Genomic DNA, 15,310 nt, shown 5'->3' with positions numbered 1-15,310 from the left:
TCAGAAACAATTTCAATGTATCTCAAATGCCAAGATCTCTAATAGTAAATCTGGAAGAGCAAAAGACACACACAGGCCAGGCCCTGACCCAGAGAAGTTAGAATTCCAGTAAGTCACAAGAAGAAGGCCCTGAGATCCACCCTACAGGTAGCATGGTGGACTGAGAGGGAAGAGCCCTCCCACTTTGGACAGCAAGAAGGGAGAGAGGCAAAGGGACCAAGGGGAAACAGCCCTGTACTATGCTTTGAGGAGAGGAGGGAAGGGAACTGGATGTCACATAAGGAGTTCTCAGACAAGACCACAGGATCAGTCAGGGTGGAGGAGGAACCTGGCGTATTTATGGTGAGAGAAAGCTGCACAGATAGCCTAGAACAGGTCAGACTGCCCAAGTGCCAAGCCAAGCATCCAGACATTTGGGTGTTAGCCACTGAGGGCCAATGGGACTCTGCCAGGCCACCTGACCGTAATGCAGGGACTGCATCTCATTAACAGAATGACTTTTTTTCTTTTACAAGGAAGCAGAATTCAAAGGGTAAATTACTAATCACCTCATCTCTGTTAATTATCTCTTAGAACCTGGTACTCACCAGTAAAAGGCTGACACGAGACTAAGCATGCAGTCTCCATCTGCCTTGCCGCTAACATACAGAATATGAGCAGGAAAGGACATCTCAGACCTACAGCAAAGGGTGATGAGGCAGGCAAGTCACGCCATCTCTGTGGCAGAAAGAACAAATCCCACAGCATCCACTCCATTTCACAAGCTTAGGTTAAATATTTGGAGGAGAAAATGTCTTTTAGTTGTCCACCAGAAGCTTTTACTTAAAACATTTCTAGAATCTTAAAAACAGGATCTTTTTTTTTTTTTAAAAAAGATTTATTTTTTTATATGTAAGTACACTGTAGCTGTCTTTAGACACACCCGAAGAGGGCATCAGATCTCATTACAGATGGTTGTGAGTCACCATGTGGTTGCTGGGAATTGAACTCAGGACCTCTAGAAGAGTAGTCAGTGCTCTTAACCACTCAGCCATCTCTCCAGCCCTAAAAACAGGATCTTAACTTAAGAGACAAAATTTCTATGTGGCTTTCACTCAACTAAACACATCTGGCCTTGTGACTTACCTAAAGGACAGGAAAGTTTATGCTTAGCTTCCGCATGACCCCACGCTGCCCTTGATACTTGGTTTCTGTTCCATGAACAGACCATGAGTAGTTGGGGGAAGGGATGACGGCTGCACACTCACTCTGCATCCTAAAATAAACACTAGGAAGTAAGAGTCCCCGGAAACACACAGCAACTCACCAACTCAAATCACTTCCAAGATATGATCTCCTCTAGGCTTGATCAATTATTCACAATGGTTTGTATGAAGTGGAAGAATTTGAGACCTCAGAGCTACAAAAGAACTTTTCAAAAAAGCAAAAATCAACTTTATTGGCCACTGGAAAAATTCAACTCAGAAGTCACACCGGCACGCCTCTCCTCAACCACTAACAGGGTGAGAATTAGAAAGAGAGGGCCAGGTTTGGCAGCGCATGTCTGTGATCTCAGCATTTGGGAGGTGGAAACCGGAGGCGTTCAAGCCCATCTTCGCCGATATGGTGTGCAGGCATGTTGAGCCTGTGTCTCCTGGGTCACATGTCCTGCCTGGGACAGCTATGAGTAAGCCCAACACAAAAGTCACTGTGTTTACCTAGAGCAGGAGCAGTTTGTGATTTCCGCTTTTAAACTTGATTTCATGGTTCCCGGGCAAGAGCTCTGTAGATGACAACCTCGTGTTGCAGCATCAAAAGGGTAGGTGTCGCCGTAGGGCAGCCGTTATCATGCTCACATTGCACAGTACCAAAAGGTGGATGTGTTTGGTAGTTCAAAGCCAGCTTGGACTATACAAGGACTTGTCTCAAAAGAAAAGACAGACAACTGAAAACTGGGGTTGGCAAGGATACAGAGCCAGGGACACCTACACTGTCAACGCAAATGTAATATGCAGTAACTTTGGAAAACAATATGGTTGTGCCTGAAAAACCTAAGACACACACACATCCTAGGAATCACCAATTCTACACCTCGGCATACTACAAACCCATGCCCATAAGAACTTACAAATGTGGACAGAAGCATTATTCATAATAGCCAAATAGTGAAAACAGCCTAAATATTCATCAACTGGTGAACGGACAGACACAATGTTTTATATACAATAAGAGAACAGCCATAGAAAGAATGCTAGCTTATTCTACAGCAGGGGCAAACCCTGAATACACTGTGCTAAGTGAAAGGCCAGACCTAAGGGGCCCATATTCCATGATTGTACCCCCACGAAATGTCAGCAAAGGCAGACAGGGAGCTAGAAAGCAGGACAGTGGCTGTCAGTAGCAAGGGGAAGGAGGGAGAGGACAGTGACTGGTAAAGGACATGAGCTGGCTTTCTCAGGTGATGTTCTGGAATGAAATAGTTGCACAACAGAGTGAACACATTTCCAACCACTTAAATGTACAATTTTAAAAGGCGAATTTTGCAGGATGTGCATTACACCGAGATTAAAAAACAAACAAACAAACAAACAAACAATAATACAAGAGGAAGTCTAATCACTGAGGAGTCAAGTATCTTGTTCAAGACTTGGAGCTGACTAAAGGAAAGCACTGCAGCTACACTCTGGAGCCCACAGCAGCCACCTCTACAAGAACCAGGACAATGCTACGAGCTAAAACAGGAGTGTAGCTGCAATCAGACACTTCACAGTCACACACTCACACACTCGGATTTCTCTTCCCTTTCCTTGGTTTTTTTTTTTGAGATACTGTCCTGATAACCAGGTCTGTTTTCAAACTCAAGATCCTCCTGCCTCTGCCTCTGGGGTCCTGGGACAACAATAATAGGGTACATCATTGAGCCTAGCTTGCTCACTCTAAGGCAACCTGAGTCCTCTTATGATGCAATGTTGTCTGCCATTGGTCCTATAGGCAGGGCAGTGCTTCTCAACAGGAAGCGGGTGCTTTTACCTCCAGGGGGCATTTCGGTATGTCCGGAAACATGTTAGCTGTCAGGCACTGGGGCCAAGGGTGACCTAGCAGATAGGATCCAAACATGTTGCTCTGTCTAGAATGCACAGGACTGTTGTCACATGGGAAAGAGCTACCCAGCCCAATCTACCAGTAGCGCCACAGTGAGAACGCACATGAGGGTCTGTCAGAGCAGCAGCTCTGCGGCTGCTGACTGCGAGACCAGCACTTCACTACCACCAATCTCGGGAGTGCTTGCTTTTGTCTGTGCAACAACCCATACGGACTGTGTGAACACACTGCTTCTGTTTAAACGTCAGGGTGTCAGGCAGCCAACACAAGGCAATGAAGCCCACCGACATTTAACAAGCATTTGGGGATTTTATTTCTTTCCTTCCCAAAGCTGGCTCCCGTCTTCACAGAGCATGCATCACTATCAACGTAGACCTGGGTTTCCCGATTCTGACAGATGTGCATGCCCACGTCTACTGTAAGAAAAAAGGCACAAGCTCAGTGGCAAAGTTTACAGTTGGGAAAATTTGGGAGTGGTAGGGGGCTGTGGAGACTTCAAGGGTATTAATTCCTGATGAAGGTACCATCCACATAACTCAGGGGGACCCGTGCCATGCTGCTATGCTAAGGTGAGGTGGAAGACCACAGGACTTCTTCACCCACCTCAGGAAGAGAGGTCACCCTGATTATGTTTTTGTGACACAGATACCTTCCAGCACCTAAAATATACTTGCTCAACATTTCCAAATTTGAGGAGCCCACGTTAGCTTCTGTAAGCGGCATTAGCTGTAGGTCTTCCTAAGGCTGGGTTCAACCTAATTCTGGATCCATTGTCTGATTACCACAGGAACTCTTTCCTCGTTTCAATCTAATAGCTCACTTAAAGCTGGAGAATCACAAAGACGAGAATTATTATCTCCTGAAACTGAGCCGACCACTCCTGCCCTCCACCTGCCTTCCCAGATGTGCTGGTCACATCTTTCCCCTTGCACTAAGAGGCCGCCCACATTCCAACAGGCCTTCTGTCACCAACAATCTGGACTGCCTCCACTTTCTGCCTCCTCTCTTGCACTGAGCTCCCACGACAACATACTGACACTGCCCCTGGATACTGTTTTTGTAGAGTAGTGACCAGGCCGTGGGCATTCTTCTCCCAGGAACTGAAGGTCCAACACAGAAAAGAGGAGGGCACTGATCCCCCTACCACCTAACCCAGCAGATTGCTTACTGACCAAAGGCCCCACTAAATCAAGTATCTCCACCCTTGACCTCACCTCTGGGTTCCAGACATCCCTTCAACCACTCTTCTTCCTTTTACCCTACCTCCCTCCAATCTGACACATGAGGTCAGTTCTACCTGACTTTGTCACACACAGCAGTACCATCATATTTGAAGCAGATCACACATTTGAGTTTCAAGTCACTCAACAAAACATTAAACAGTCCCTTAAGTTGTTCTCCCTTCCCTTTAATAGGATTTCTTCCTCTGGGATAGAGGCAGGAAATTGAATGATGACTACATCTTATTACTGCAAGGAATACAAGTAATAAACACAAAGTCCCCTGGAACTTCCTACACGTGGTATAAATGGCAGTCACTATTACTGTTAGGAAATCTTACCTTTCCACTTCAAACCTTATCCCTTTTCAACATTCACCAGTTCCTGCAGAAGCAGAACCATAGCTTTCTCCTGCCCTATAGACACTGTGCCTATAGCTACCTGTTAAGCAGCAAAGTGGGGACTCTGGAACTGCTCCTCGAGAATGCTGCCCCACCCCTTTTGTAAAACTCAAACCTGCGCACTCCAGTTATTCTAGTCAGCTTGATGGTTTACCACAGCACATGTTCTCCCGGTCTCCAGTCAGGGGTTCTTCTGGTGGGCAACGTGGGAATGGGAAAAGCACAGGGCACAAAACTAAAGGACGAGGCTTAGATCTCAGCACATGTGACCACCCTGTGCCTTCACATTCTCGTCTATAAAACTGGCCTAACTAATCACAGTTTAGAGGACACTTGCAAGGATTAAGTAGAGAAAAAAAAACCCTACCATATTGCTGTGTACAGGTGAAAAATAACTGTTCACCCATCCTTTAAACACTACAGGCTCTGCGAATCAGAACGCCTATTCCAGGCATCTGTTCCTCCTGTTTCCGTGGTATTTTGCATAAAGGCCCCTCCTTCTGCCTCTTTTACTGCCACCTACCTGCCCATCTGATAGGGCTGAGAGTATCTGCCCTAAATTACAAAGGCACCTCAACTTCAGAGTCATAACTGTGGAAAATGCCACTGTGGGGTGTGAGACAGACTGTTGCCACTTACCCATGGATTCTACCCATGTCTCATGTTTCTCATCCCTGTTACTAATAGACTTGAAATCCTCCGCATCCATTTACACAACTCTCAAAGACACAACACAGTGCAGTCTAAGACCTTCCAATAAGAGCTGGGGACCCAGCCTGGACCCTCCTCCCTCTAAGCCTGTAGGTCCCACTAGAAGTCACCCATCCTACTCATCACAGACAAGACTCCAAAGCAGCTCTCTAGGAAGCCACTGGCCCTTAGTCCTTTACGCCATTTAGGAAGAAACAGGGCAAGTCTCAGAAACTGTAAGTCAAACCAGGACTCTAAAACTGGACACTTTAAGAGTAAGAAGAGTACTCATGGGCATATTACCCGTTGGCAAATTACACACTGGCACCGCAATAAGCCGTGCTTTAAATGACAGGACAATAAATGAATCACCTAACAAAGTGAAAAAAAAAATCATGGCAGGACACAGTAAGTGCTTATGTCCAAATAATATGCTCTTTGTTCACTTAAGTTCAAACAGAAAATCCTTTACACTTAAATTACTTCAAAACTCTCTAAAATTATCTCAAAACGCACTCTCAGCCGAGCATTCCTCGACCCATCTGGGGATGCTCAAGGAACTCACGAGGTTCAAGGTCATGGTTTTTTATTGCACCTATTACACTCTTCCACTGCTTCTGAGGAGAATGACAGTGACCAGGACTGTGCGTCATCCTGGCACTCTGTGGGGTAACTCTCACAGCAGCAATCTAATCTGTCACAAACCCCACACTTACAGATGAGCAGCTGAGGTCTCTCAGCTACCTTCCAGCTCTTACCTTCCACCTCTGGTCACGACCTACACTCCACACAGGAAGTGAAGCACAAGTCCTGAGGAATGCTGCTTACCAGCTTGCTTCTCCTTGCACTGCCTCAGCTCCTTTTATACAGCTCAGCCCCACTCTCCCAGGCAGGCTGGATCCTCCTACTGCAACCAACAAGTTAGGAAATGCTCCGCTGGCCAATCTTATGGAGGCCACTCCTCAGCAGAAGTTCCCTCTTCCCAGGAGACTTGTCTGTATCAAGCTGACAAATGAACCAGCACATTCACCCTTCATCAGTGGCGCCAATGACTCTGACAGTCATTGCTTCAACCACAATGTGCACAGCCTATCCCATGAACCGATGTGTGTGTGTAGGGATTGAACATAAATGCGATCTAAAATTAAGTAAGATGACTCACACTCAACACAAAGTTATTCTTTTTTTAAAATAATAGTAAGTATTAGGAACGTGTAGGGCTGGGAAGTTAACTCAGTTGGCAAAATGCTCCTTGTGTAAACCTGAGAGTTGGGGTTCGATCCCTAGAACCCATCTGAACAGTCCGAGCGGTGGTGCATACTTGTAGACCTTGGCCCAAGTATGGCAGAGAAAGGCAGATCCCTGAGGCTGGCCAATCTGCCTAGCCTGCTCAGGGAAACCCAAACCACGAGAGATCCTGACACAGAACAAAAAACAAAACAAAAGAATAAAATAAAAACAAAATGGAGACTGATGGTTCTGGGGGATGACTAAAGGTTGATCTCTAGCCTTCACATACACATGCATACATATATGTACCATATGAACATACACTTCCCCCTCTTCCCCAGCTCTCATGAAACTCAGGCTCCTGTCAATCAGGGTTCCCGGCTTGTGGAGGAGTCAATTCTCAAAGGAGCACGACCACTAAAGTAAAGAGGCTCTGAGCAGCAGCAGGCCACAACGGAATGCCATGAACTAAGTATTCCGCATCCCACCCCTGTGCTGGCTGGGCCGGCTGGGCTGGCTGCTGCTGTTTTCTTTGCTCTGTTTTTTATTTCAGGCTGGAATGCAGCAGTAGCTGCTGCCTTACATATGACATTTACCAAACACTACTGATCTGACCTGTCAAGCAAGCTACTTAACTGGATCTTTTATTCTCAATCCTCTCTCCAGCTCACCACATCCAAAAGGGCAAAACAAAACAAAACAAAAAAAACCTCTGCCCCTTCCAAGCACTGGGCCACCACCCAATGGGAAACATCCTTCAGCAGTCAGAATTGGCTACTTCAGTCATGGCCAACACTGTGCTGTTGTTCTGGGAGATCCAAAGTAGTGCTGGCCAGGGGCCACCAAGGTCTATAACAACGCAGACACACCCTGATGTACACCTCACCCTGGGCCTGATCAGCGGGTCAGTTCCAGGAAACCCCTCCTTAATTTCTGCCAGGCATTGAGCCAGTCCTGAACAGTCAGATTCCCTCAGGGATAAGCTGTCGGTGGTGACCGTCAAAACTGTCGGATTTGGGGGAGGGGGCAGCACATGACATCACAGGACAACACAGACCCTCAAAGTGCCTTTTCAGGTGGACAGGGCTGTAATTCAGCCTTTGGTTCCACTGCAATGTTGTTCTGACTCCAGAAAGGAAACATTCAATTACATGCTTTTCCAAGTTGGATTTCTTTTTTAGAGTTTGGGGGAAGAAAATAACCTAATGTACAAGAGATAACACTTCTGACCCTTCAGTACTAGTAAGCTCCTGAGTCAGCAGCAGATGCCGGCAGATAAGCTTGCTAAGAGAGGAGAGAGGGAAGCTGCGGGGACAGACTACTCAGTAGACTGCTGCAGGAGAGTATGTTGGGACGTAGTTCTTGCTCCCAAACCTATTCAGAACTGTAATGGACCTATGTGTTCTGTGTGTGGTTAGTCAGTTGTTTTTCATCTTTAAATATTTTATTATTTGACAGTTTTATACACGTATGTAAGATATTTTGATCATGTGCACCCTCCATTACCCTCGCTCGATCTCCTTGGCACTCCTGCTGAACCCTTTCTTCCTCCCAATGGGCTCTCCTTCCACGACGGGTGTGTGTGTGTGTGTCTGTGCATGCGTGTCTGTCTGTCTGCCTGTTCCACTGGGTTTAATGGGAGTGTCTTGAAGCAGGTGGAGATTATTACTGAAGAACGAGCCTCTAACCAGTAGCTATACCACTGAAGAGAATGATGCCCTCTCCCCAACAGTCTGCTGAGTTTTTATAAACTGACTTTTGGTAAGTGAATAATTTCTTGATCTCATTCTTAAAATTTGCATTTCAAAATATAATACTTAACATTTCCGTATATGTAATGATTGGTAAATCAGGCCAATTTTCATTTTAAGTAGCAAAATCTCTTGGTAAATATAGACTTTCTATTCTGTCATTCTTTTTTTAATCTGAGAAAAGTATAACGTTTTATAAATGAAATATTAAAAAAAGAAACTACCTGTAACTGTGCTGGAGACATTACTCCAGCACAGAGTGGACAAAGTGCTCATCGGGCACACATGAGGATCCGAGTTTGCATCTCCAGCACTTGTGTCTAAAGACAAAATCAAAAAAGCCAGGCAATCTGACTACCTGTAATCCCAGTGCATGGAGTCAAGAGAAGACAGGAGGGTCCTTGACCCACCCTGGTCAGGCTCACAATCAGTGAGAGACCCTCTCTCAATAGTAAGGTGGGGTGTGATAAAGGCAGACACCCAAGGATGACCTAGGCCTCCACTTTCATGTGTGTGAACTCCTGTACACCTCCCTCAGGGTACACACACACACACACACACACACACACACACACACACACACACACACACACGCACACACGCACACGCCCACTGAACTTTTGAGTCTTTTTCACAGTAGCTCTCCTTGTTTGTGTTTCTTTTTATGTATTTATTTTATTTATATGAGAGCTCTATCTGCTCATGTACACCTGCACGCCAGAAGAGGAGCGTCAGATCCCAGTACAGACGGTCGTAAACTACCATGTGATTGCGGGGAATTGAACTCAAGACCTCTGGAAGAACAGACCCAACGAGCCATCTTTCCAGCCCTTGTTTTATTTTTAAAAAATTGAAAAACAAAACAAGAATGATGTAGTCTTGGACTCTGCCTCGAGTGCAGAAACCACCCTGAACTTCATATGACAAATACTTGTCAAGATAGAGCTTAGCCAGATGGTTTGAAATGCTGACTCTAAGTATCTGAACACAAATGGATTAAAAAGTCCCTAATTTCACGAAGGAATCCATGCTCTCAGTCATACTCATATGGGCAAACTTAATTTTTTGGTAGAATTGTCAAAATTGGGAAGCATTAAGACATACAGGAAGCCTGAGGCCAGGAGTTCCCCTTCGATGGTAATAGTCTCCATTCCAAGCAGCAAACTTCGCACAGACTACATGTCCATGCAAGCTGCAATCTGGCTGCTAACTTTAAAGTAAGTGTAAGAAACCAGCCCAGAATCTTTCCAGTTAAAGAGAACAATTCTACTGTATAGCTCAACCCTCACACTGGACATGGCTCTAGACTCAATTAAACACACCTCAAAGATACTGAAGTTCCAACTTCCCGTACCTGTGAATGCGACTTTATTTGGAAGCAGGATATTTGTGGATGAGTTTCTTAGGATGAGGTCTTTAGAAAAGGCCCTACTGCAACAACTCAAAAAAAAAAAAAAAAAAAGAGGAAAGGGGGCGGGGGTGAAGGGGCATTTGAACACCAAGACAGACATAAGCATGCACACTGGGAGAAAGCCACATAAACACAAAAGCCAAGACATGCCAACAGTTGCCAACAGATCCGAGGGGCAGATTCCCCCTAACAGTTCTCAGAAGACCAACACTTGGATCTCTAACTCCAGCAGCAAGAAGAATGAAACCTAATTCTGATAAAATCAAGCCCCACAGCACTAGGAAACAAACGCAGTCTCCCCTCACCTCCACGCCCTTGGGCCTCACGTTATCCTTGCCTCTGCATTTCTTCTTGCACAACCTCATCCGGAAGCCTGCGCCTCACTCCTCCACCAGTGCCCTGCAGCAACATTTCTGGCCAGGGAGCCACTGACCCACAGGGCAGCTCTCTGCAGATTGACCTGCAAACTGCAGGATGTCAGCATCGCGCGCACGCGCACGCGCATGCGCATGCACACACATGCGCACACACACACACACACACACACACACACACACACACTCTCACGTGCTCGCTCTCTCTCTCTCTCTCTCTCTCTCTGTGTACACAATGTGACAGAATGTGACAGAGACCACAGGGATAATTTCGCTCTAGAAGCTTAAAGCCAGCTGTCAACTGAACATGATCTGGTTTGAGTCGGTTCTCCTCAGCCTCGTCACCAGGATAGCAATAGCTATCCTGCCATAGGACAGTGAAGATCTAAGAAGGTAGAAGTCCCGGAGAGCCCAAGCATCAGCTTGCTAGCTCCTATGAGAGTCAAGCGAATTAGCCTAGAGTCCTGTTACTGCGCATGATCTGACCCAACTTTACTTCTGTAGAACTCTTTTCCGGGGCTTTCTTACTGAAGGGCTTCACTGAACACGTGCTACAGGGAAGCAACAGCTTGAACTGCTAATTGCATGCTTAAGATAATAATCAGCTGTGCACAGCAGCAAGGACGTGGGGCACAGCTGCAAAGAGCCAGGCAACTCCGGGCGGTGTCTGGCTGTCCTCCGCCTTCACACCCACCTCACCTTAACACAAGGCCACACACAGCAAGCTCTCCGCTTCCAAGCTTCCTTTCCAATGTCATCTTGTCTTGTTCCCGAATGGTGACTCTCCAACATTCGGAGATAGACAATATACTGCCATCCAGCCCATTTCCCCGACTCAGGAGAGCATCCCCCGAGCCACCAGCAGTCCTTGACAGCTCAGCTTGCATGCACAGCTAAAGGCAGCAATGATTTGGGCCGCATCTATTCTCCTGACCATCCTAGCTAGAATACAGTACTTAACACCACCTGACTTGGTAGTACGGTCAGGGCTCAGTGGGTAAGATACCGGCTACACAACCGTGAGGACTTGGGTTTGAATTTCAACCTACTAAAGAGCCAGGGAGGGAAGCCTTGCACACACCTGTAACCCCAGTGCTATGGGCAGTAGAGGCAGGAGAGTTGCTGGCCAGCAGCCAAGCTCCAGGTTTAAGGAAAAGACCCTGTCTCAAAGAAATAAAGTGGGGAACGATAAAACAGAACGTCTGATATCCTCTTCTGGCCTCTATAACGTGCATGCGCGCACGCACACACACAGAGTGAGAGCGAGCCTGGCACTGAGGTTTCGATGTTTAAAATAAGCACATGCATCAATCAATCAATGCAAGAATCTGGCTTCCATTTGCATCTTACTGTGCACTGACTTCATAAGTGACATTAGGGCAAATCACTTCGCCTCTGTGCCCAAGCTCCCTTCTGTGTGAAACTGTTGTGGTTGAATTTCACTTCTGTAGATCTGGGTTTCCTGCCAACTCTCAACGGAGCCACAGAACTTTAATAAATGGTCAAAAGATGGCCATGCGAAAAGCATACCTCTTGCTTCAATGAAGACTTTATTTGCTTGTTGATAAATTTTAGTCCAAGGCAAGGAGGAAAGCGGCCTTCTGAAAATCCCATGCCTGAAGTCTCCCCGTGAAGGGCAGAACCCTGCTGCCTGAAGTCTCCCCTTGAAGGGCAGAACCCTGCTGTCTGAAGGACAAAAGGCACCAAGGAGCAGACAGGCTGCAGATGCTAAAAACATCTCCGAGCTGCAGAGCACCGTGGAGTCTGAATCCACAGGCTTCCTTTGGGAACATGAAGAGTCCACCTTGTCATCTGAAGATGTCCACAGGGGCATCTGCAGCTCACCCTCCTCCCATGCACCTCCACCTCCAGCCTGAGAAAGCGGGCTCTGGAGCACTCTCCCACACGCCTCTCCCTGCAGGCTGCCGCCACGTGCATATTTTATGATCCTAGCGTATTCTTTCTGAATCTTACATCCAGCAATACACCCCTCCGCTGCCTGTGGCATTTCTATAGGATATTCCCGTAAGAGGTATGTCCTTGAGCTCCAAGTCATTACGGAAGGTTGCACCTTTTCTAGCTGACGTCCTCACCTGGTCTGTGGATGCCTCAAGAATAGAGACCGCACACTCTATCTCCTAGGCTTCCCCGTCAAGATCAAGGACAGAGCTGGGCAGGGTAGGGGCAGACCAAAGCAAATTCTGCTTAGTACAAGAGTGAAAACAACCTTTTAAAATTAAAGTCACAAATATTTTAATATATTTCCTGGACAAAGTTACCAAGACTTCCCCTGTCAGGTACACATACATCATAGATTAATATTTTAAATGACCTGTAATGGTAAACATGCCCATGGTATAATGTGGTGTAGTTTTTATTACCTAGTACAAGCAGGCTTCCCCCTGAAGCTGGTCACAGACAGGTACAGGATAAAAAAAAAGTGCCACCAGTCAACCAACACCAGTAGAAGAAAATCACAGCCTTCCCACAAAACCTTAATATAGATTAATATTGTAAGTACCATTAGCCTCCTCAACTAAGAGTTCCTTATGGCTAAGAAGTCAACATTCTTGCAGATAAGCATAAACTTAATATAACCTAAAATATCAATACTGCTGCACAGAAAAACTGTACATGAAATAGGAGATTATATTACAAAATGGGGAGACTAGATGAGTGTTTCTAAGACCTGAAAAGAGTACGTTTTCAAACAGCAGACCAAAGTGCATAATTAGTGATTACAGGCTGTGTCTATGTGGTAACTGGGGGTAATCTCCCAATCTGAAAAACCACCTCAGACCACGGGGATCTGAGACTCAGTTAAAAAACCAAAGTGGAAGAACTCCACTTTGAAGCTAACCAGTCTACAGTTCAAATGAAACAAGCTGGCATGAGCTTCACCCACATCCACTCAACTGACGGGATGAAAGCATTTTAAAAGGACAGCACAATTCTGCGGGCCTCAAAAGCCTTCATGGCACAGGAGAGAGAGATGGGCGGCGCTGGTCCCCACACTGGGCAGCACACTAGAACTTACTTCTTCAACTAAGTTCCATGTACAAAACATTAAACCCAAGACTCAAGTCCCACAGTAGGCAGACACCAAATACTGGTGTGTTAATGGAATTGATGAATCCAGGTCACAGGATGCAGGTCTGGATACATGATGGGGAAGACAGGTAATTCACCTCTGACTTTCCCAACACAACGGAAGAGTCACCTCTGAAATCAATAAACTGCTTTTGAAATAATTACCGAAGCAGGTAGGTTCTTGGTGGGACCAAAAGCTCTATGGTGAGGAATCCATTTAAATAAATCTATGTGGGAGACAGTACATTCCACTGGGCTCGGCTTTAACAGGGAAAAAATGTTTAAATGGCACCTATGACTAAGCAATAGCAAAAATCGAGGAGTTTGAGAGCTGAAACCTGCCCACACAGACAGGTAAGGCAGCGTTTCCCCAGCTACTGTGTCCAGTAAAAACTTGGTCCTTCTAGTAAAAAGATTGGGCTAAGAGTTTCAGTGGTTTACGGGGATTTTCTAAGTAGTATTTTATTCTGCCCTCTACCCCACCCACTTAAATTCTAACACAATCTGCCTACTGGGCAGGCAACCAGCCAGACTAAACTTTACAACAATCATTCTTGTACTTTCTTCCACATCTGATTAAGTATCTGACAAAGGAGACTTTTAGAGATACAGTTTAACTCTTAACTAAGGCAATCAAGTCTTAATAATTACGTAAAACATGACTGACCCCCTACACGTGCATTACGTGTGTCTCAGTGGACTTTCCATCACACATGTCCATTAATTCTTAAAGTGTGACATCTCTAGTGATTTAACTTCTTTTAAAGAACAATATTCCCCAAAGAAGTCAACGCTCGACAAACAGAGTAGCTAAAGATAGAAAACACTATTCTTAAAAGGAAATTTACCATAGCTGAAGAACAAGGGAAAGGGCAAATGTAAAAAAGTATCTGTAACACCCTAGGCTAAAAAGCGACAAAGAAATTAAATAACTGCTTTAACAGGACAAGTGTGGTTTACTCAGGTGGTTTAGTCTTTGCTCAGGTGTAAAACTAAAAAAGAGTTGCTGGGATCGAGAGGATGAGGAACAATTAAAATAAAAAAAAGTGTTTCCTCCAGACGTCAGGTCAGCAAATCAAAGTAGTCTAAACTCCCATAGAAAACAGAAGCCGACGGGGTGTCCCAAGTCTGGAACCTCTAAACTCAGCAAAGGGCTGCTGGAGCCAACACCTGCGGCAGGGGACTAGCTCCCATGGTTCCCCTCGCCAGCGGCCAGCGCGGGCAGTGTGACCCCAGCGCGTCAACCGAGTCCGAGCCCGGCGGTCACCTGCCCGCGCGTCTTCTACGGGCGCACGCGCCGCGCGTCTCCCGCGATCCCGCCCGCCCGGCTCACCGCCACGAAGCCTGAGCATGAGGCGACGAACACGCGGACCACCATCCTCTCGCTGCGTCAGGGATCGTTGTTGACACGGACCCAGAAGCTGAACGCGACTGAGGCTGCTGCCGACTCCCGAGCGACCGTCGGGAAAGACCGCAGAGACAGGTCTGGCTCCCGCCGCTCCGCGGATGAAAGCCCAGCGCCTCCGCCGCGGGCTGAGCGGGAGGCGGGTGGGGCCAGGCGGCCGCGGAGACTGACGGGAGTTGTAGTTTCCGTGGTGCCTAGAGTGACCAGGCACTGCGCCCCTTCCACCCCACGCTTGCTTTTGGTAAATTAATCGTACACGCAGGTGGTTTAGGAAGGACCCGGAAGCGGAGAAGCTATGTGGCGGGAAGCCAGCTTACGAGGAAGCAGCAAACTAGACAAAGGCTGGGTGGTGCATAGTCCAACCAAAGCTTGGGTTTTGTTTGCGGTGGAGACGGGTGGAGCATGCTCCATAAGAAACAGTCACAGAGCTGCGGAGACCCACTGTTTTAGATACGTGCACAGGCACGCCCCAGAGACCTTGGCAGCTCAGGGGCTTAGACAGGCATGACAGTGGTTTGAGCTTTGTTTTTTCCTGCAACCCTGAACAACTGTGGGAAAAGGGTTGTTGTTTGTTGTTGTTGTTGTTGTTGCTGTTGTTGTTGTTTTTCCTGGAAGCGGTTTTCTTGTGTAGCCCAGGCTGGCCTGGAACTCACTTTC

The 15,310-nt window shown here is 46.6% G+C and overlaps 1 protein-coding gene across 1 annotated transcript in view; it reads right to left on the bottom strand.

Annotated features, from left to right (window-relative positions):
- Positions 1-14,893, bottom strand: part of Sh3bgrl2 (SH3 domain binding glutamate rich protein like 2) — a 52,013-nt gene extending 37,120 nt beyond the window's left edge. The window contains exon 1 of the mRNA XM_032909523.1: positions 14,582-14,893. Within this exon, the coding sequence (XP_032765414.1) occupies positions 14,582-14,626 (45 nt within the window). The 5' untranslated portion in view covers positions 14,627-14,893. The remainder of the gene's footprint in view (positions 1-14,581) is intronic.
- Positions 14,894-15,310: the final 417 nt, after the last annotated feature.

Source organism: Rattus rattus, chromosome 8 (assembly GCF_011064425.1).
Source record: "Rattus rattus isolate New Zealand chromosome 8, Rrattus_CSIRO_v1, whole genome shotgun sequence".
Classification (NCBI taxonomy): domain Eukaryota; kingdom Metazoa; phylum Chordata; class Mammalia; order Rodentia; family Muridae; genus Rattus; species Rattus rattus.
The sequence above is the reverse complement of the archived record's forward strand: the minus strand, read 5'-3'. Positions and strand labels throughout refer to the sequence as shown.